Here is a 21,253-nt window from a genome sequence, read left to right as displayed (position 1 = left end):
ATATAGTGAAAAAAAAATCGACATAGACTATTAAAACTGATAAAGCTATAAAACCTTAAAGGAAAAATAGGAGGCCGAGGCCATATAGGTGTGAGAAGAAAACAGGTTTCTTAGTTAAAAAAATATTCGTGAATGGACAGAGATATAAAATGCAGGACAATTATTCCATGTGGCAAAAGATCGAGAAGCCTTCGCAATGGTGATCGCAATCATCGGATAACTCTGATATGGCCTGTGAAGAAGATAATCTGGACAACCAATAAGAGGACATCCGAAGATAGGTTAGCCGCGTGTCTATCAAGAAAGCAGCAAGAAGAATAATGAAAATATAATTAGTGCGATTTACTACCAATTTCTTCATGCGACAAGAGTGGCATGCAATAAGTAATTTGTTGATTTATATTTTGAATTCTCGCACACTGTTTAAAACAATACTCTAAAAATACTTTATATCTTATATTACAATTGAACATAAACAATAACTAATTAGAATATGATCACAAAATATATTAACATACAATTTGTACATGTTTTTAATGAGCAGTACCATTGCTTGCATCTCTTTCGTCCAACTTTTTAGCGTGAGTTGTTGTTGATCTAGAATCTTGCGTATAAGGGTTGCGAAGTGTATTAAGTTTCATAAGAGTAACCTAAAATAAACAACAGAAGATGGTATTAATCTTCAGTGTTGGTAATGCTTTAAACTAAAATTATTAATTATTATAGATTAAAATTACATAATCTTTATATATAAAAAAATAGTGGCACGGTGTTTTTCCAAGTTAATATTTAAAACCACTGAACCGATTGCAATAAAATTTTGTGAAAGTGTATTTGTTGTTTTAATTTATGGTGTATTTTATTAAAGAATGGAAATATTGAAAACCATCAAGATACGAAAGCTGCAACACCTGGGGCATGTTATGCGTAAGAAAGATACAACATACTTCAATTAATTACACGAGGGAAAATCCAGGACAAAAGAAGTGTAGGAAGGAGAATAATCTCATGGTTACATAACTTGAGGGAATGGTACGATTGCACATCACTCGAACTATTCAGAGCGGCAGCATCTAAGATCAGAATAGCCATAATGATTGCCAACCTCCGTCGCGGAGATGGCAAGTAAAGAAGAAGAAAGTTCTTCTTTATATTCAGTTTATTCTTATATTTTTATTTTATTTAAATTAAGAAATGGAATTACTAGATTACCATAGACGGTCAGAGCAATGCTAATTAAAATAAAAAGACTTACTTTGGCTCGGCAATTGTGGTTTTGCTTGGCCCGTCGTTCCCCAGACGTAATTGAGAAATCAGAAATACGAGCACTTATTAGAGCGCGTACTCTGATTTGGTGAATAGTGATTGCTGATTATATAGGGTGTACCCGATTGATACCTAATGAGGTTGAAATACGTATAAGTGGATGGCAGATGCCCTTCATTGAAATTAAATCTTACACTGTCTTTCTGTTTTAGTTTTTTACTCGGTTTCGAGTACTAGAAACTAAATTCAGTAAGAATTTTTACCGCGATTAACGGCATGTGGAATGCATATCTAAAAGTCACACACTTTTAGATAATGTAGTAAATGCTAGTGAGGAAAGCGGACTAACGCTTAATGCTAATAAAACAAAATTTATGACAATTTCCAAAACACAACAACAAGACATTTTAAACATAAAAGGGGTTCCAATAGAAAAAGTGAAAAATACAGATATCTTGGTACAATTATTAATGAAAATAACGAGTATACAGAAGAAATAAAAATGAGAATTGGACAAGCTAGAGCAACATTTAATAAGATGAGCAAAGTATTATGCAGTAGAGACCTTAGTTTGCAACTCAAAATAAGAATATTACGTTCATATGTGTTTTCGGTGCGGCTGTATGGGGTGGAGGCCTGGACCTTAAAGAAAGAGGTGAGCGATCGACTTGAAGCATTCGAGATGTGGACCTACCGAAGAATATTAAAAATAAGTTGGGTAGACCGAATAACAAATGTTGAGGTCCTCAGAAAGATGACAAAGGAAATGGAAATCATGAATACGATTAAGATAAGAAAGTTACAGTATCTCGGCTACGTTATCAGAGGGGATAAATATGTGTTGCTACAAACCATAATGCAGGGAAAAATACAGGGAAAACGAAGTATTGGAAGAAGACGCATCTCCTGGCTCAACAATCTGAGAAAGTGGTATAATTGCAGTTCCGTCGACTTGTTCAGAGCTGCAATCTCAAAAGTGAAAATAGCTGTGATGATTACCAACCTCCTTAGAGGAGACGGTACCTAAAGAAGAAGAAGGAATGCATATTATAGATTCCCTTGTCGACTAATTTATCTGTTTTCTTTGCAAGTTGTAGAAAGCGCAGTGTAGGTAGGTAAAAATTTGAATTGAATGTAGTAGGTAAAAATTTGAATTGAATTGCAGTGTAATGTAAACATAGCAAGAAAGTAAAGAAGGAAAAATTAAGAGGTAATTAGCCTAGTAAAGAGTAATAATTATTTAAGTAATTATTATATATTCCAAATTAATAAAGAATAAATTCGACACAGTTTAACGTATACATTTCAAATTAAAAACAAAACAATTGACCCAGTTTAACACAAGCCTGAATGTTTAAAAAATTACGACACTTAGACCTTGTTGGAAATTAATACAAGGTACGAATTGTTAAACAAGTGAGAAGAATTGAGCTGACTAAGAAGTTTTACATAGCGTGATCCAGTGGGACTAGTGGGAAGTTGGCACTCTAGACGCTCCACGCCAGAAGTGTGGAGATCGGACGATACGCAGCCAGTGAACGCGCTATTTAACTCGACGGGATAGTGTGACGTATAAGTGTCGGCAACTGGAGATTCAAAGGTTCGTGATCTCAAATCCCTGTAGGACTGGAGGCGTATTCATTAGCTAGAGCCTAAATACGCTAAGGTAACTAAGATCTATATACTAACCCAAGGTATATCTAATGATACGGAATTGTCCGACCTTTAATTCCTTGCTTTGTCTCTTCTCGTCTGTCTTCGCGCCTGATCGAACATTATTGGTCATAACTGATATTTTGTAGTGTACAGTCTATTTAATACATTGTAAACTCGAAATTTGTTTTTGTTATTCCTAGCCGTTACAGGTAGAGACTAGAAGAGATACACATTTCGCTTATGCAGTGCTCCGGCTTCTAACGTAAGCCCATAGCCTCTCACTCTTTGCAGGACCTGAGACCGAGAAGTCCTTAATCCCCTTCCTTCCAAAAATTTCCCTACCCTCTTGTAAATCCACGAGGGCGGAACCAGTCAGTCCAGACTAGTGGAACCAGTAAGCCTTGCCCCGCTCGCAGGGATAAGTATCCCCTAAGAATTGTAGATGCATTGATAAGGATATTGAGACAGACGTCTTCTACAATGGTGACAGCCTTTATTAGAGTGGAGACAATTCATTGGAGGGGTTTACTAGATTTATTTACAGCTTCAATCCTAAATTATTACAGCTAGCCACCCCAATTTATTAGAGCAGTGGTAAAAATGAATGAAGTAGGAAATCTTAAGATTCCTAATGTTGCTAATTAAAATTTATAAATTCTGCTGCCCCAATTATTTTGTAAACTATAAAACATATGTTGTTGAATTTTTGAGTAAAATCTAGGAACGCTTAAAAAGTTTTAAAATAAGATGCTGATTGCCATAAATTCCTATTTAAAATAATTCTTCAAAATGGCATCTGTCCATATTTAATTATAGGAAAGTTTATTTTTTTTTTCTTTTATGGTTCAAAAACAGTTGGGGCGGAATTTAGACACACTATTATTCCAAGGTGTAAAATAAAGTACTAACCCGAGTGAGTTCTTTTTGACTTTCACAAGTTCCTTTGCAGAATAACTCCTGTATTGATTTTCTGAATTTTTTTGATAATGCCACATATACGATCGGATTCAAAGCGGAATTTAAATGGCCAAGAAGAAGTAAATATCGTTTTAAGTCCTTCAGTTTTATTAACTTATTTTGAAAATCATTTTCATCAGGATTCGTGTCGCTTAGATCACCTTCTTGGACGTCAGTATCATTAAGCAAATTTGCAATATGATGCGGCATCCAGCAAATTGCAAACATTAGAGCTAACAAAAGAAGAATGCAAGCTACTTTTTTTCTTGTCCGTATTAGTCTTTCTCTCTAAAAGTTCTAAATTAGTGTGGAATACATATACGTGGTTGGAAATTGAAGAATTGAAGAATGGAAGAATTGAACATCTAGGATTTTACTGATAAATAAAAATGTAATGCTTTTAAATGATAGTCGAAACTAATTATATATTATAGATATTTGTGATATACATCAGTTTTGTTTGAAACATTTTTTCTTTACTCCATAGTTTAGCTGAAACAAAAGAAAACCAGAGGTTTGACGAACCCTGTACATTGTTTATAACAATATTTAAAAAAATGAATGTAATATTAAATTACGGTTGCATGTATCGCAACAAATGTCTTAGTACACATGATGATATTCTTTCAAATATTCTATAGCAGATACTCTTACACAGTTGCGTTGTTTTATCGACAAATATTATTATATCCCAATGTAAACTGGTCTCAAATGTTTTTTTTATTCAAAAATAAAAGATTGTAAGTTAGTTCTAAACGTTTATCTAGCAGTTCTAAGTACAGAAACTCTGGTAAATATGTTAAAGAGTTTACACAATATTCTGCATTACTGATCCTTGCTATTTGTTCATTTCTTGTTCTTCCAACCCTATAAATATAAGTGTTTAACGTACCTGATACGTAGAAGTGGAATCTTCATAAAATTGTGTACCACAGCAAAGTACTTTACCCATAGTAAAATAGGCAAATAACATGATTAACCCTAAAAACAATTTATATTACTATAACCACCGCTATAACATAAACTATAACAGCTAATATTGCTGGTTCAAAAAAGAAGGTTTTTGTAATCAATCTATGATTCAACAAACATGGTTTGCAAACGAGAATGTGGACAGGATCTTTTCAGCTTAAGAAGACAAATAATAAAATAAGCCAAAAACAGCTAAGAATAATAAATAAAAAAGTCACTGCAAACTGCAATATAGAAAAAGACCGTTCAAGGGGATGTTTTATTTTCTTCTTTGTCACAAAAGTGGTGGAAAAAAAATAACGGATAGTCCTGCTAAAGGAGCTAGTACTTCTTTTATCAAACAATAAAGATAGCGATACCCAGAAAAGTCATAGAGTAAAATATGTTCGAAAATTAGAAAATGATCTCAATTACAACCTTTTTCTTTCCACGTCTGAAGAGAGAGACTTTCCATGCAAAAATACTTTTATAGCTTTAAAAACCTGAAGTTAACCCTTTGTGTACTGGTGGGCTAAGCGTTAAGACACATTTTAAACAATTTTTATGCTGTAGCTTGGTGTTCCTTGCGCTTAGACACAGTCAATACGTGGATTGTCGAGATCCCCTCCAACAACTCATACATCAAATTTTGTTTCGCTGACCGTTGCGTTGGTAATATTTTTATAGTGGTGTGTTTACAGTGGCTTAGCACGTGATTGGTGGTGCTGTAATATTTATGGGTTTTTCAAGATTTTTAATAAAATGGCCGGTAAGTTTTTCTAAAAATATATTGTATAGGTAACCTATATTATTTATTTGTATTTGTGTGGTAATGTTCATTGAATAATTTAGTACATTTTACACCTTGTAATTATGGTGGTGGCAGTGCTGGTACGCAAAGCAAATGCATGCTTTTTTGTTTCAGTCAAAAATAAACATTCCTAGGCCGATCTGGAACGTATGTCTCAAGAGGAAATCTTTACTCTTATTGAAGACATTCCATATGATGTAGATTCAAATATTGATGACAGCTCCGATGACGATGAGAAAACAGATTTAACAACAAATATGATTCAAAGTATTTTTGATATAGAGTCTTTGCATTATCTTTGAAGACTCCGTTTCAGAGGAAAGCCAACTTGAGGAAGTCTTAGAGACAAACCAAATTGAAGCAGATAAGAGTGACGATGATGATACTCCGTTGGATATACGTAAAAGGAAATATTTTCTTTCAAATACAATTTGGACTAGAGACTCCCAAATTGCATTCCCTATGAAAAAAATTTAATGAACCAGTCGGCCCCAATATACCAGACAATATTGATTTTCCTACGGATATATTTCTTTAACTCTTTACAAAGGACCTTATTGATAATATTGTCTGTCAAACCAATCTATATGCGGTCCAAAATAGCGACGGTGACAAGAATAGATTTACACAAACCAATGCAGAACAAATGCGGGTATTCTTAGCAATGAATTTATTAATGGAAATAAAGGGACTTCCTAGTCTGAGAGACTACTGGTCTTCCAGAGCGGATCTTCGAGATGTGTATGTTAGTTCTTGTATGCCAAGAGATCGGTTTGTGTGGTTGCTCAAAAACTTGCATTTAAACAACAATTCTCTTCAACCTAAAAGACATGAGGCCAATTATGCCAAACTATATCAACTTAGGCCTTTACTGAAACATCTATCAGAATCGTTTTTTGCTTGTTATAATCCCTCAGAGAATCAAGCAATAGACGAGTCAATGATAAAATTTAAAGGACGTAGTTCCTTACCAATATCAATATTTACCAATAAAGCCCGTAAAAAGGGGCTACAAGGTCTGGATCAGGGCCGACGAATCCGGATTTGTATGCCAGTTCGATTTTTATACAGGAAAAGTTGGTGATACGACAGAAAAAAAAATTAGGAGCTAGAGTCCTAAAAGATATTACTCGTAAATTGGTAGGAAAGGGCCATACAGTTTATTTTGACAATTTCTTTAATTCTGTGGAACTAATGAAAAACTTACGCGAAGACATAATTTACGCGTGTGGAACAATAAGAAAGGGAAGACAGAACACACCAACGGATATAATAGCGGACAATTAATTAGCGAGAGTGGAGTCGGATTGGCGAGTTAGCAAAGATGGTATAGTTTTTATGAAATGGAAAGACCGAAAGGATGTTTTGTTTATAAGTAATTATCATAATCCCGAACATATTGGAACAGTGTCTAGGAAGAGAAAAGATGGTACTATGGAGGACATCGTTTGTCCAATACTACTCAAGGATTATAATGCTAACATGGGTTTTGTTGAGACAAAATGGATATGCCAAAGTCAATTTATGAAGTTGACAGAAAATCGACAGTATCTTTTGGTATTTTTTGGACGTGTCGCTAGTAAACCCCTTTATTATTTTCAAAAGTAGATCCGATGGACAGTTACACAAACAAAACAGTTAATATGGTACGGCCATGTACAGAGAATGCCAGATGACAGGATTCCAAAACAGATTTTGACGTGGACACCACAAGGGAGAAGGAAAAGAGGAAGGCCGAGAAAAAGCTGGAGAGAGGGAATTTAAAAAGAACTAGAGGAAAGAGAAATCCCTCCAGGCCTATGGCAGAATAGAGAAGAATGGCGGTTAGGAGTCGGAAGGCGTCGGAGAACGCTGTAAACCTATAGTAGTAGTAGTAGTAGATCCGATGGACAATCGCTTACGCTGAAGATGTTTAGGTTAGCAGTCATAAACGGACTTATTGGCGCCCAACCTGACGTACCAAGAAGAGGACGCAAAAGAGCTAATGACACTGATGTAAACCACTTCAAGCGCACGGCACCCTTAGAAGTCCAATTTGGTAAATGTGCACATATGCCTATTCACATGAAACCAAAGAGATGTGCCCTTTGCAGCGCTCGAAAAGAACCACACTCGTCTTCCTGGAGCTGTTCAACATGTAATGTAGGACTATGCCTTAACGACAAAAAAAAATTGTTTCTCTTTATAGCATTCAAAATAAAGTTATACTTTTGAAAATATTTTATTAATCGACACCTAGTGTCCTAATACTTATGACACAGTCTATAGCCTTTGTTAGCTGATAAAAAAATAAAAAATACAATACATTGTTATTAAAAATAATGATTTTATATAAAAACAAAAAAAAACTTGTTAAAAGATAAAAAAAAAATAATTCCGGCGTCAAAGGGTTAAGTAACAGGTAGTTTGACAAGACAGACATATTCACTCAGATATTATCATCATCTCCAACAGTGGTCTGGAACCATTAAACATATGATCTGAAATTTCAGAGTAATTTCTCACTATTACCATAAATACCTGTCATAGAATAGGCTTTTAGTCATGCTTATACCGAATGCGATGGCGTCGCGTCAAAAATTTACTTATGAATATTATAAAACGATATCACAAAACCACCATCATACCACAATAATAAAACACAAAATAACACAATTTATTTTTATATGTGCTTTTCAGTGCTCTTTATTGTACTTTTTTTTATATATTTGTTTATAAGAACTTACCTGGTATGAGGAAAACAAAAACAAACCATAAAATCCCCATTACGTTGCGTGAAATGATGAAATCCTTCCAATCTTCCTTACAATAATATACTATTATGTCATTCGAAAAAGTAGGAAAAACATCCTCTTCTAGTTGATTGACCCATAATACTGGTGAAAAAATTATCATGGAAAGAATCCATAAAAAAATAATAAGAGTAGTTGTACCGCATCGGTTAAAAGAAGGGTATATCAATCCAAATAACGGTTTAGTAATGGCAAAATATCGGTGCAACGACATTGCCGTAATGGTTAATATGCTAGTTGATACTGATACACCTAAAAAATATTTGTTTTATAAGTAGGCGAAATTTATTAATTGTCTTTTAACAAATAAAATATTCTTTTATTGACAGTAAACAATACCAAATCGTTGTCTACGGCACCGAAGTGCTATAAATAATGCCGCCTTTACACGTGTCAAGTGGCTTGAGCCAGTCACTAAATCAAGGGACTAAATTGAATAGCGCTTTGATCAAGTAGGACTGAATGCTTCAGAAGCCAAACGGTGTAAAGTCGGAGTCCCATGTATCCGATTTCCGACATCCGACATACGAAAATTGTCTGTTTTCGTAGTTGCTATTTGGAAGCTAGTTCGACGTTGGAAATTTGTACGGGAGTGAATCAGCAAAATCATTACACATGTAAGATATAGGTAAGAGAGAGACAGAAGATATATTTTCTCTCTCTGTTTCTGTCTCGAGAGTGTATGACCGAGAACTGTCAATTTTGCAATACATTTCTGTTATGTCTAATTGGCAAATTTTTTGCGTGTTTTGTTCAAACGCTGGTATATGTTAGTTCGAATCCCAATACGAATTTCCTTTTTTATTTTTGAAATACTTAAAAACCCCATGTTAATCTTATTAAATATATGTAATATACGCAAAAATGCGAAATTTCAAAATAAAATGAAAATTTATAACATAATCCGAGTTGATGGTTTTTTATTTTTATCTTCCACAAACATTTTTTGAAGTTATACTACTATACGCGCGTTAGACGTTGGAAATTTGTACGGGAGTGTATCGGCAAAATCATTACATATGTAAGATACAGGTAAGAGAGAGACAGAAGATATATTTTCTCTCTCTTTCTCCCTCGAGAATAAAAATGTTCCTTTTGTAAATATATTTAATATTTATTAATATTATTATTATTTTTTTATTAATATTATTATCATGGTAAATTAAACATATGCGTAAGTAAGTTATGTATATTGTCATTTTTAAATACTTATGAATATTACATTTTAATTTGTATTGAATTATTATATTGAATCATGTTGCAGTGTATTGTATTGTATTTTTATATTAATAACAAAATAAACAATGAATTTTACTGCAGAGTATGTGTAAAAAATATTTTTTTGCAGTCAACTCCTTTCATACATATATGAAAATAAAAATATACATTTTCATCAAAATATTGATTCAATCCTTCATTTACTATACTCCTATTACAGGTCAAATGTTGTTTATATACAGCAAACGATGCACCATATACCTATATACCTAATTCTGTTACTCTTTCTGTTCTCTCTTACCTATAGCATTACATATGTAATGATTGTGCAGATTGACTTCCATATAAATTTGTAACGGCGAACGCATGTATAGAAGTATAAATTCTATCGGCAGTCCCACTGGACTGCCACACCCGTTTTTTTGTTTATTGTTTATATGTTTGGCTGGTAATTGCTGTTTTACCACTTTTGGGTGGTAAAACAGCAGAACGGATTATTTCCGCACTGCATCCAATGCGGAAATAATCCCTTCTCCTGCTTTCAATTATTCAGTTTATTATGGATAACGTAAAAGAAACTATGTAGACTCAATAACTTATGCAATGTGCAATTAGGCATTCTAAGGTAACTGCAATATTTATCAACATCATTTAGCTTCATTTCCTGCAATAGAATATTAAAAGCCCCTTGTGACTTTCTTTGCTTAAATATTTCACGAATCCAATATTTTCTTTGCTGAATTGTACGTTTTGTTTTTTTGCGAATTAAACGAAGTAGATATAATAATAGCGTTTTATTAACTTTACGAACATAGCTTCTTCGATTAAAATTCATGCTTCAATAAATTGAATGTACAGATGTTAAACTATTGGAATACAATTAGGTTATAAAACATCCGTTTTATCGGAAAAAGTTAAAATAATTTCATCTTTATCCGATGTCCGAAGCGTAGTTAAAAATTTCAGATGAAATTCGGTGCGAAAATATTCTGATTCGATTCTGACCAATGAGAATACTTTCGGATCATCGTGTCGTCGGAAATCGGATACATGGGACTCCGCCTTTAGTCACATTTTCCCTAAAAATGACTTATGAGATGTAACACTTATAAAATGGTCAAATGCACGGTTCGTAGATTACTACGGTTGCCTCTTCCGACTAACCAATGAACATTAAGCCCGAAATTACGTCAAGAGAGTACAGTAATTTGAATCGTAACATTGTTAATCGTCGTTTTTATGTCTTTGATGTGTGGAAAATAGTAAAGATAGTTATGAAATAAAGATGTCTAATGGTTTATAATACCTAATTATGGAAAACTGTTGATATGTAGGCAGTTTGGTACTTAAAATTAATCAGAACCGGTTGTTAACGTTTATTCAATGTTAATGCAGGATTTACGTAAATCTAGGACTTCAATCTCCATTTTACACTGAAAATTTGTCTCGTGTACTGACTTTTCATCAATACTGGATTAACTATTGAATGAATTAGCGAATTACATAACTATTTTTTCCATTTTTTTAATACCTTTCCTTCACACTACAACCTGTGCCTGGCATTCTAAAATTTCATCAACATTATTATTACGATAATACACAATGAAATTTTAAAGTTTTAACCCTGTTTATAAAAGGATACGAAGACAATAGGTAGGATGTACAACTACAATAAATAACGTTTCTTCGATAATTCAAAATAAGTTTTTATAGAAAACAACACCAAAATTTCAAATACAAAAATAAAAAGTAAACTGAGATATTTAAGAAACGATAAATAATAAAGCAAATAATAAACTGAAAGATAATTCCCACGAACAAACTGTGATAATAAATGGGTTTTGTATTCTTGTGTACTCTGGTGACGTAACTCAAGCATCCCCACTCCAGTCGGAAGAGGCAACCGTAGTAAGTCTACGAACCGTGGGTCAAATGTTTCAGTTGCCCACATACATAAGTCACTACTTTAGATTTTCTTTATAGATGGCGGTATCTGTTCTGCCGTCAAATTAATTTTCTAATACTTTCAGAAGTCAGATTAAGTAACTCATTCAATGACTTACTTAATTGACTTTGACTTCTGAAAATATTAGAAAATTAATTTGACGGTAGAACAGATACCGCCATTTATCGACTTGCTTGAAAAGATCTGTGAAGTATTTGGATAATAGAGGTTCACATCTCTATTAATTGTAAAAAATGTCTAAGTTTTTGATATTACTTGTACAAGTGTATCTCTCGTCTAGGCTAACATCATATTTCTTTGTGTGCTTCTATGTTGAATGCTCATAAAAAATGTTTCCGTGTCTTATTTGTTTGATTGGTCTATTTTTATATAGTTGGTAGTTGGTTATAGCCGTTAAGGAGAGGATAGTGGAAAACCTTTATGATCGTATTTCACCATGCTCCTCCACACCCGCATCCAATCATAATCGAATATACTCTCCTTCATTATAAACTACAACATTCACACTATGTTCTTCCGCTACTCTTTTAGTTTCTTCCGGTTTTACGACTAGGAAATCATACCATTCAGGAGGTTTCAATCTTTCCCGCTATGCAGCATTAGTTCCAGTAGCACCTCCACTGTAATCGTCTTACACTCACGTCTTTCTCCCGCCCAATCATTACCATTTTATGATTATATTTGTTAATGATATTCTGTATAATTTTAGTTTAACAGGAAGTTGTCACTGAAATTATAGATACCCAATAATGAATAATAGTAAATAAAATTAAAAAAAATCAAGTGGATCAACAACTGTAATATAAATGTTTGGACATGGACAACAAAAAGTCTAAACTTAAACACCAATATTTGGTTTAAGTCTTCGTAATCAAAAATACTTTGGTATTTTAGATTATAAAAATCCATATCAAAGAAACTTTAGTCTGGCAAACTGCTATAAACTGTAAGAAGCTCTTGAGAATGTATGTAAGAATAAGTTTTGTTCAAGATTCTTGAACAAATGACTCTGAAATAAAATGTTACAAATAGTATTGAAAAAGGTGGTACAATAGGCAACACAGTAGAAAGGCGAGAAGCTTCATGTTTTCTATATTTTCTAAAATTTAGATAATATTTTAAAAATTGAATAAGTTAATTTTATTAATAATTTAGTATTTATATGTTAAACAAATTATTTTATATATATTAAAATAATTCAATAAATTATGTTTGTTCCTATCTCCACCTGCTAACTTAACAACAAAATAAACGTTGTTTACTTCTGACAGATCCGTCAAAGTCAGACTAAATATTAAATTACTAATAAAATATAAATAAATATCATTTGGGCGATGGCGAAAGCCGTTCTGATGAGGCCTATTAGGCCGAAATACGTATAAGCGGATGCGCAAGCGCCCTATACGTGAAATCAAATCTTAACTGTCTTTTCCTTTGCCTTGTAAATTCAAATATTATATAAAATAAATAAGATGTTTAAAAATAAAATTTGGGTATAGTTTAAAACGAATTTATGAATATGATGATTAGAAACGAATTGATGAAGAGTAGTGAATCGATGTGAAGACCGCGATTTCGTGACGCTATCCGTGACACATTCTTGTGGCGCTAGTTCCGTGACGCTCGCTTAAGTCAGCATCTTACTATAGTAAAAAGTATCTAGGGAGGATCTACTCAATGAAACAGGTTTGTAATTATAAAAAACTGAACATTAGGAGACGCTTACATAAGATATAAAAATTTACTTACATTCTATATAAGTGAGTATTTTACATCCGTACTTTCCAAGGGAATACAGTGGGGTATATGCACTCCACATTGCACTAGGCATAGCAAACAATGTTATCAATAAATCAGCTATTGACAAATTGATTAACAAATAGGTACTGGCTCTAAAAATGAAATAAATGTGTTATTAAAAATATTGATATATATATATATATATATATATATATATATATATATATATATATATATATATATATTGGATAATGAAATTTGATCTTAATTTAAATACAGTACTGATATTATTACTCTCTTTTTAACTTCTGAAATACCTTTGCCTTATAATAGTATAAAAACATACAACAGGAGAAGAAGGAAATAAAATGTAAATGGTCCAAAAAATATCACCTTGAAAAATGTGTATTACAAATATAAAAACAAAATAATATATATATATATATATATATATATATATATATATATATATATATATATATGTATATATATATATATGTATATATATATATATATATGTATATATATATATATATATATATATATATATATATATATATATATCTCTTTATCATTATTCTGACAATTGAGAAACTGCGCAGCCCAAACTCAATTCGCTTTACTAAAATCTATAATACTTATCTAACCTTATCAAAAAACAAAATAAACTTTACAAATTTTACTTATTTACAGTTCCGTTTCAAAAACTTTTCTCCCTGTAATATTGTTCTAAAAAATAACCTAGACCCGATTGTCAATTTGCTCGCTAATGTCTTTCCTTGGATCTGCTTCCAAAAACCGAATTTCAAGTTCTCGTCGCAACCAAAACTCCTATTCCCTCTGGATTCTAAATTCTCCCAATGCAATGTTAAATTTTGTTGTATTTTCAAATGCTGTTGCCATTAAATGCTTCACTTTTCTCGATTCACACACAGGGAGACCACCACTGCTTCCACTTTTTTTAAAAACATCCATTTTCGAAAAGCAAAACGACTTTTTTTTAACACAACTGAATCTTTTTCATTGTTAAACAAAAAAATAATTTTCGGCATTCAAAACTCTTTCTACTTTTGATGTTAAGCTTTCGGCGGCCAGGAACAGATAACCCTCTACTCTATTTTCAAAAACACATCAAACATACCACTTCTCTTTCTACTATCTCTTTCTAAGCCCATCATATCTTAGCATTTTTAAACACACAAATCAATTTTTCAAGTTCTATGAAACGCATCACGTTTATAGCTACAAGTTTTTCTGATAATACTCAAACTAATAGACTTGACATAAATTAACTTTCCCTGTCCACCGACTAAAAAATAATAAAGCAATTTCTATTCATTTTACCATCAAAATGAAAACTGAAGACTTTATTTCATTATAATTATTATCTAAAGGACCGATATATTATTTACATATTTTGTTTAATAAATCACACTAATAAAGAAACGTGCGATTATATAGAAATATAACATTAAAGTTTTAATAAATTGTTTTAATAAATAAACATAATTTCAAAAATTTATCCCAATGCTTTAATGGATATAGTAATGATGTTTAATTTCATTTAAATCAATGTATTAATATCTGTCTTTTTGACGTACAAAATTGTTATTTATCACTAAAAATTTTAATTCGACGGTAATTCATATTTTATTATTACATAATTATTAATTAATTTAAAGTTAGAGGAAAATGTAGACCTATAATGGCCAATTCGATTTATTATAGGATGAATTAAAATTAAAATTTATACGCTCTTTCTAAATTGACAAATTAACAATTTAATATGGATCTTTATTATTTAGCAGCATTGGCTATGTCTGTGGGTTTTTACCTTATAACAATCGCAAGTTGATATTCACCTGAAAAGTTGCTTTGGACCTGTATTTGGTCACCATATGTACAGGGCTTATCATCCATATGGTATTTCCAATTTTGTTTATGATGTTGCTGTCTCAATCTAACTATTTGGTCACTCTGGTTTTCTCACAGTCTTCTTGTTCTTTTTTAATGGTGTTACAGCCCATAGTAAGCCTTGGCCTACTGTAATTTTTACTTCCAATTTACGAGGTACTGCGCCACTCGTCGTTCTAACGTTCAGAAAATTGTCTCTTCTAATGTCATAAAACTGCTATTTGTTATGAGTCTTACTTTTTGACTGTCTTAAACGTTACTATCTGGAGGTCTCTTTTATCCCATTTTCGAGGAACGTGACAATGGGATAAATGATGCGATAAATATCTTCTTCTTCTTTAGGTGCTGTCTTCTTAGCGAAGGTTGGCGATGACCCCTGCAAAGTCTTCATTTGTCAGGTCAGCCAGGTCATTTGTGGTCTACCAGGGCCGCGTCTGCCTTCTATTGTCCCTTCTATAAATATAAGAAGTCAAAAATATCTAATTTTTGCCTTCTTTTATACAACGAAGTGAGTAAAGGAAAAAGGAGAAGATCTAGCTGGTCTTCCATAGCTGCTGTTTGTGTCCTTTAATGCTCCAGTAATTTTAAGACAAGTTAGTCTTTGCATTTTGCTTATTTTGTATGTATGTATTGCTTGTTTTGTGTGTATGTTTACTATAGAGTATCAAAATTTGAAAATGTTAAATTTGCCTAGAATTTCTTATTTCTTTTTTGTGATTACTGTAAACACCTTTTTAATAAAAATTAGAAAAGTTAAATACTTAAATAAATTTAAGTAAATAAAAAGGTACTTACCGTCTCATATATCTGTGCTTAATCACAATAGCAATAAATAGCAAATTTGCTGTTGCTGCTACTATTAAAACTGGAATGTAGAGTCCAATTACTACAAAGTTGTTGATAGCGAAAGACTTCCATATTTTTTCCTCCAAATCCGACGGTATATTTATATGGGTTTTATTGGTTTCATTCATATTAGATTTTTAAACCGTCCTTTGATTGAGGAATTTGGTTTAAAATTGGTTCATTCATTCCATCGATTACGGTGATCTAAATAATAATATTAATAATGTTTAGTTACTTTCCAATATACAATATAAAAAATGTTACAATGTAATATATGGCACAATGCAATAAAATTAGTATTAATTTGAAGTTAAATATTTCGAACAAACAAATAGTTGTTAAGAAATAAAAGAAGATGAAATTCCCTGAACAACCAGATTTTAGGCACTCTGATAACACTCGTTTGTACTATTTAAATATTTGTTCCACAGTATTAACTGATTGAATATCATTGGATTTAGACAGCAGAATACCATCATAAAGAAAATTCACCGAGCCTGTAATTGTATACTCCTCTTCCTCTATCTTTTCTCCTTCGTAAGGTTGTAGTGGCGTCATGTAATTTGTTTGACTATTTTTGTCCAATTATCTCTCTCCTGTGCGGGTTGTTTGCTTCGGAAAGTGAGTAACCAGTCATCTCCTTTATTTGGTCCGATCATCGTACTGGAGAACTTCCTCTGGATCTTTTACCTGCTACGTTACGTTCCACTATCATTCGCTCCATGCCTTCTCTTCTTCTAGTTATATGTCCAAATTATCTCAGTATATTTTGGTTGATAGTTGTGATGAGTCTAGTTTTTATGTTACGTTCTGCTAGAATTGAGTTATTTGTGCGATGAGCGGTCCATGGTATGCGCAACATTCTACGGTAAACCCACAATTCAAATGCCATTATACGCTTTGAATCGGCTTTTTTATTGAGTTTACCCCAGTCATTTGGCCACTTTTCAGTATTTCAGATCTTAGTGCAAATTCTAAGCATTACTTCTATCCCTAATTCTCCCATTTCTTTGAGTGTTTCAGCTGTTGTTCCATATTATCCTTCTGCTTTCCTGAGTTTTAGCTTTTTAATTGCCACCTCAATTTCTGATTTCAATATTTGAGGTTCTTTTTCAGAACTTCTTTTCTCTGTATTATGGTCTGGGTCTTTGCTCAATTTCTCAATATTGTTTCCACACCTCTGCAATGCCGTCTAGGTTTTTTATGGTATTTCCACTATTATTTTTTATGATCTGAGTCTGCGGATTGAATTCTCTCGCTAGATCTTCGACTTTTGAGAAAAGTTCTCTAGATTCTTGGCGGTCAGCATATTCCTCTGGTTGTACACATATGTTTTTAATATAATTATTTTTGTCCCTTCTGCACAAGAGTTTTATAGATGTATTTATGGTGCATATCTCTATTTTTTTTTGGTTTGAATTTGATGTGCTGTTTCTAAGTTTTCGTCTTTCTTCTACAAGATTGGGAGTCTCTTCAGTCAAATAATATTTTTTCCTACCTATTTTGTCTTTGAGATTAGTATTGTTGATGGCTTCAGTGTATTTCCATTTCTTTGTGTATTCTCACGTTTTGCTAGGGTCTCCGGTAGTCACTGGTAGGTCAGCTTCTGCTAATGCTTCTCTAAACCTTTCCGGGTGCTTTGTAATTAATTTTTGTCTTTTATTTGTAATTGTTTTACTGTGTAACTTAATGTAAAATTCTACTTGTAACATTTTGTGGTCGGAACCACAGTCTGCAGCTGATTTTGTCTTCACGTTGATTATGGAGCTCCTCCATCGTTTAGTGGCAATAATACACTATATTTGGTTCTTGTGTCGTCCTCCAGGCGAAGACCATGTTGATAATCTCCGCAGATGATGTTTAAACATTGTGTTTTTTATTCTGAGTTCCATATCGATGGCAAATTGAAGGAGCCATTCACCTGCTAAGACCAGCTGCTTGTTTTACCTTTTTGTGCATATTAAATGTATCGTGTTTTTGTTCCAATAACTCTATCTCTTTACATTGTTTTTTACCAATTTTTGTTGGCCATTCGAATTTCGGTTCTTATTTGTCTCTGAATATTTTTGTACATTCTTTTGTCGTTCTTGGATTTTCTTCTCTGATCTTGTTAATTGTTTCACATATATTCTGTGTGATTCTTCTGGATTATACATTTGTTTCATGTTACTTAGCTTTTCTAAAAGAATGCGTGCGACTTTTTTCAAAATAGAGAATTTGATAGATCTCAAATATGTAAACACGCAAGGAAAAATGAACATACAATTCAATGTACTCCTTAAAGAAACTCTAACCTTAAAAGAAACCCTTTAAGAAAAAAAAGGGCTCTAAATATGCTAAATGAGTCCAATTGCGTCTCCAATTTCTCGGTAGAATGCTAGGATCAGGTTACCCATATTAAAAGTGAAAATTAATAAAAAGAAAATGCTACTATAAGTAAGACAATAACATATCGAGATCATTTATGTTTTAAATAACATATATATATATATATATATATATATATATATATATATATATATATATATATATATATAGAATTTGATGTTTATTGAGAGGAAACTAAATGTGAGACCAAATACCTACCATGTCAGGATAGTGAATGGAGGTTTTTTCCTGTTTTTTTTCCTCATGATTTATTATAAAATAAAAAATAAACTAACAGGAGAATTTTACTGTCATCATTGTATGTAGATGTCTTTTTAATAGCGAGTTACAACAATGCAACTCAGCATATTTTTAATACTGTTACGATAAATTCTGACCCAAAAACGGTAAATATGTTCATTACTGATATGCTATTCATTCGAGTATTTTCTAGGTCATGTCTACCTGACACATGATGCTATAAAAACACCAGTTCGAAATTTCTGGAGGCCGGCCGATGTGAAAATACCTGTTTGCTGCCACTCAGTCTAGTCTAGAGGGTGTTCGACTTTTCGAGATAACGGCAATTTATCTATATAAATCAAAACGTTTTTATATGGAGGAACAGTTGATTTTGAAGACGCGCTCGCGATTTAAATGTTACGTTCGCCTATATAAATTATGTGTATTATTCGTTAAATAAATTAATATAAGTTATCGTGCTTTTTAATAAATTAAAATAAGAACCTTTTAATAAAGACATTATAAATTGAATAAAGACAGCAGTTAAATAAATTCTCATTTCAATACCATTTTAGGGTCGTCTACTTGAAAATGTATAATATATGTCTAAATTGTCAATATAAATAAGTCAGATAAAATTAAGTTATTAGAAGAATTTTTTACCAAATAACAGAAAACAAAATTTGTTTAATTTATTATTGTTTTGTACTTTAAGAATAATTTCCGAAGTGGAAATCGATACGGCAAAAATTACGATAAACTTATTTTAAACTTAAATTCTGACTTATTCCCAATAAAAATAGTAATTGCGTTAAGAGGTCACAAGAAAATAGCTTTAAAACAAAATTAAGAAAGATTAGATTTATAAACTATGACTTTAAAGAGCCAGTTTAGGCTTGGTCACTTACAAAAATGCCATAAAATCTAACGGTAGAGGTAATCCAGAAATGGAAGTCCCAAGGAAGTAGAACGAGAGGAAGGTCCTGTAAAATATGGATGAACTATGTAGAGGAGGACCTTAAAACCATAAACATCAGGCAGTAGAGAATCAGGCATCATATATTCAATATGCACAGAAAGATCAAAGAAATGGCAGGAATATATAGAACAACAATGCCCACTGCACTGTTCGGAATGGACCAACAATAATAAAATCAAAAGTAAGATCTGCTATAAGTGATATAAAAAAACAACAAATCACCAGGACCTGATGGATTATATGCTGAGGTATTGAAATTGATAGAAGATAATCAACTTAACATTATGACAAAATTATTTAACCGTATATATGAAACAGTAACTTTACCAAAAGATTGGTACATGTCCATATTTATACCACTGCAAAAAAAAGCAAATACAAAGAAATGTGAAGAACACCGAATCATTAGCCTCATGAATCACTAACTTAAAATATTCTTAAACATCAACCATGCTCGCATATACAAGAAATTGGAGGAGGGTATTGCTGATGTACAATTTGGATTTCTCAGCGGTCTTGGCACAAGAGAAGCACTTTTTAGCATACACGTATTGATATAACGAGCAAGAGATGTTAATACAGATGTCTTTGCCTGTTTCATTGACTTCGAAAAGGCATTTGACAAAGTACAGCATGAGAGGCTTATGTTAATATTCTTATATATAAGAATAATAGTCAATCTCTATAGGAAACAAGTAGCCAAGATTCGAGTAGACAATCTATTATCCGATGAAGTCCCAATACAAAGAGGAGTACGACAAGGTTGCATACTCTTCGCCTTTGCTGTTTAATGCGTACTCTGAACATCTAATTCGAGAAGCTTTGGGAGAAACGACTGACGGCGTGATTGTTAACGCTGAAGTAATAAATAATCTAAGATATGCAGACGACACTGTCCTTGTTGCGGATAGTGCTGAGGAATTATAAAGACTGATAGATCAAGTAGTTAACATCGGTAGAAAATATGGAATGAAACTTAATAATAAGAAGACGAAAATTATGATCATAAGCAAAAACCAAGATACAGATGCAAAGTTTATGGCAGACAATGAGGTATTGGATAGAACAGAAAAAGTAACATACCTAGGATGCAACATCACAGACAGCTAGGATTACTCATACGAGATTAAATGTAGGATCGAAAAAGCAAGGAGTGCCTTCCAACAGATGAAAAAAGTTCTTTGCAATTTAACCTTGAACTTACATCTCCGACTCAAAATCCTTAATTTTTATGTGTTTTATGTTATTATGTATGAAGCAGAGGCATGGACACTCACTGATGCATCTTGTAGACGGTTGCAGTCTTTCGAGATGTGATGCTATCGTCGCATGCTCAGAATATCATATGTACATCATATAACTAACGACGCAGTAATGCAACGTTTACAAAAAGAACCTGAAATCTTGAAATCCATTAAAGAAAGAAAGTTAGCATACTTCGGACATATAGTGAGAAATGAAAATAAACACAGAATACTACTATTGATATTCGAAGGGAAAATAGAAGGAAATAGAGGACCAGGACGCCGCCGAATATCCTGGGTTAA

General features: G+C 32.5%; 1 protein-coding gene across 3 annotated transcripts in view; it reads right to left on the bottom strand.

The window, feature by feature from the left end:
- Window positions 1-442: 442 nt before the first annotated feature.
- LOC140433521 (orexin receptor type 2-like) overlaps window positions 443-21,253 on the bottom strand; it is a 40,674-nt gene continuing 19,863 nt past the window's right edge. For all 3 annotated transcript variants that reach the window (XM_072521505.1, XM_072521504.1, XM_072521506.1), the window contains exons 2-7: window positions 16,067-16,321; window positions 13,367-13,509; window positions 8,368-8,685; window positions 4,772-4,860; window positions 3,832-4,167; window positions 443-650 (exon numbers count right to left, since the gene is read on the bottom strand). In XM_072521505.1, coding sequence (XP_072377606.1) covers window positions 534-650; window positions 3,832-4,167; window positions 4,772-4,860; window positions 8,368-8,685; window positions 13,367-13,509; window positions 16,067-16,245 — 1,182 coding nt within the window. In that variant the 5' untranslated portion in view covers window positions 16,246-16,321 and the 3' untranslated portion in view covers window positions 443-533. The remainder of the gene's footprint in view (window positions 651-3,831; window positions 4,168-4,771; window positions 4,861-8,367; window positions 8,686-13,366; window positions 13,510-16,066; window positions 16,322-21,253) is intronic.

The sequence above is a fragment of the Diabrotica undecimpunctata genome, chromosome 2 (genome assembly GCF_040954645.1).
Source record: "Diabrotica undecimpunctata isolate CICGRU chromosome 2, icDiaUnde3, whole genome shotgun sequence".
In the NCBI taxonomy this organism is placed as follows: Eukaryota; Metazoa; Arthropoda; class Insecta; order Coleoptera; family Chrysomelidae; genus Diabrotica; species Diabrotica undecimpunctata.
This window is presented reverse-complemented; position numbering and strand designations above follow the sequence as displayed.